Source organism: Apis dorsata, unplaced genomic scaffold (genome assembly GCF_000469605.1).
Source record: "Apis dorsata unplaced genomic scaffold, Apis dorsata 1.3 scaffold_920, whole genome shotgun sequence".
NCBI classification, from domain to species: Eukaryota; Metazoa; Arthropoda; class Insecta; order Hymenoptera; family Apidae; genus Apis; species Apis dorsata.
Window position 1 is genome coordinate 3,061 of NW_006264031.1, and position 1,964 is coordinate 5,024.

A 1,964-nucleotide genomic window follows, 5' to 3' on the forward strand; every position below is an offset into this window, starting at 1 on the left:
AAGAAGTTGAAAATAAAGGATTTTCATTGACATATCGTCAAATACCTTGTACAGTTTGAATTGATATTTGATATATAAAATATAGAAATTAATATATAATTTAATGTATAATTTTTTTAATTATATTTATACAAATAAATTAAAAATTAAGAAATATAATATTTTTAGTGAATAAAAATTAAAAAAATATTAGATAAGAAATATCAAAAGATATACGTATTATTTTATCATGTAATACTCACAAATTATATTAATACGGAAAATATTTAAAAATTATATATAAATATGTTTTATCTTAAAATATGTTTTTCTTAAATATAGATATTTTGTTATTATGCTTTTTATATTAATTTGAAGTTTTATATATATATATTTTTTAATTTTTTACCATTAAAAATTTCTTTAATGTAATTTATTTTATTTCTTTTTATTATATTAACTATACTAACTTATATACTATACTATACTAACATATTGTACATGCTTTAATGAAATAACATAAAATATAATTTTATTTATATTAATTTCTTATAACAATTATGATAAATAATACAATCAAAATAATTTTAATGAAATTGAAGTAAATAAGATATTAATATAAATCTATAAGTATTTAATTAAATAAAATCTATAAGTATTAAAATTATTTTTTTATTATTTAGCCATTAAATATTTGCTTCCTGAGTGTGTTTCTACTTCTTTGGCCATAGCATCATACCATGTACAAAGTTTAGTATTTTCTAAAGCATCTTTAAAAGCACTACATCCTTCTATACTTTTCAAAATTCCATAAACAGCAAGATCTGACAAATTAGGCTTTTTTCCTCCCATGAATGTACCACCATGTTTTTTAATAGCATATAACCATTTGTTAATTTCATCATATAAAGATTGTCTAACATCATCTTTCAAATTATGTCTTTTTTTTAAACGTTTTGATATAAACCACATAGCTATAGCACCTATATTTATTATTATTAATCTTTCCCATATTGGAAAATATTCTTTCCATTTACCAACCTAATGAAATTATTTATATATATATTTTTTAAATTTATATATTAGCATTAAAATTAATATATATTTTGTTTGATTTAATTGTTGTCAAATACTTACTTCAGAAAACCAATTAAAAGTTTTGTAAGCTTCACTAAGTGTTCTATATACATTTGGTGATAATGTATGTACAAATTCATCATCAACCCATTGTCTCCATTTACGTTCTTCTCTATAATAAAAGATATAAATTAATCAAAATATAAAGTTTAATCTACTTTAATATAGAAAAATGAAATGTTATTGCTTGTATAATAAAACTTACATAATCTCATTAATGTTTTCATCTGAAATTAAATTTTCTTTATACATTAAAAAATATTTATTCATGATTTCATATTTCAATTTTTGATTTTCATCATGCATTGCTATACTTGGATAATATTCTACTAAATCATTTATTTTTTGTGATCTATCTTTTAAATATGATGCTAATAGAGAAACAATCATTGAACTATCATTTAAAGGCTGATATCCTGAATCTATTTGTGCTAAAAGTATTGGTACTTTCTTATAAGATGACCAAGATATTTCTTTTCGCAATACAGGATCAACTTCTACAATATCATAAGATATTCCATAATAATCTAAGAAAACTCTGACCTAAAATATTTTTATATTTATAATTATTAGAATTATATTAATAATTATATTTATAATTATTATTCATGATATCATTGTTAAAAAATTTAATATATATAATATTAAATATTCTATTATATTATATTTATATTTTTGTTTAAAAAATACATATATCATTATTTAATTTATTATATAAATTATAAAAATATAAATATTTTACCTTACAACAGAAAGGACAAGTCTGATATTGAAATAAAGTCAATTTTAATTCGGTAGAATCCATTGGAGAAACAACCTATAATAAAAATAAGATGTTAAATTAAAAA

The 1,964-nt window shown here is 18.4% G+C and overlaps 1 protein-coding gene across 2 annotated transcripts in view; it reads right to left on the reverse strand.

Annotated features, from left to right (window-relative positions):
• Positions 1–492: 492 nt before the first annotated feature.
• The window catches only part of LOC102673920 (prostaglandin E synthase 2), a 9,504-nt gene continuing 8,032 nt past the window's right edge, over positions 493–1,964 (reverse strand). For both annotated transcript variants that reach the window (XM_006623610.2, XM_006623609.2), the window contains exons 2-6: positions 1,859–1,933; positions 1,322–1,659; positions 1,117–1,228; positions 654–1,020; positions 493–617 (exon numbers count right to left, since the gene is read on the reverse strand). In XM_006623610.2, coding sequence (XP_006623673.1) covers positions 655–1,020; positions 1,117–1,228; positions 1,322–1,659; positions 1,859–1,933 — 891 coding nt within the window. In that variant the 3' untranslated portion in view covers positions 493–617; position 654. The remainder of the gene's footprint in view (positions 618–653; positions 1,021–1,116; positions 1,229–1,321; positions 1,660–1,858; positions 1,934–1,964) is intronic.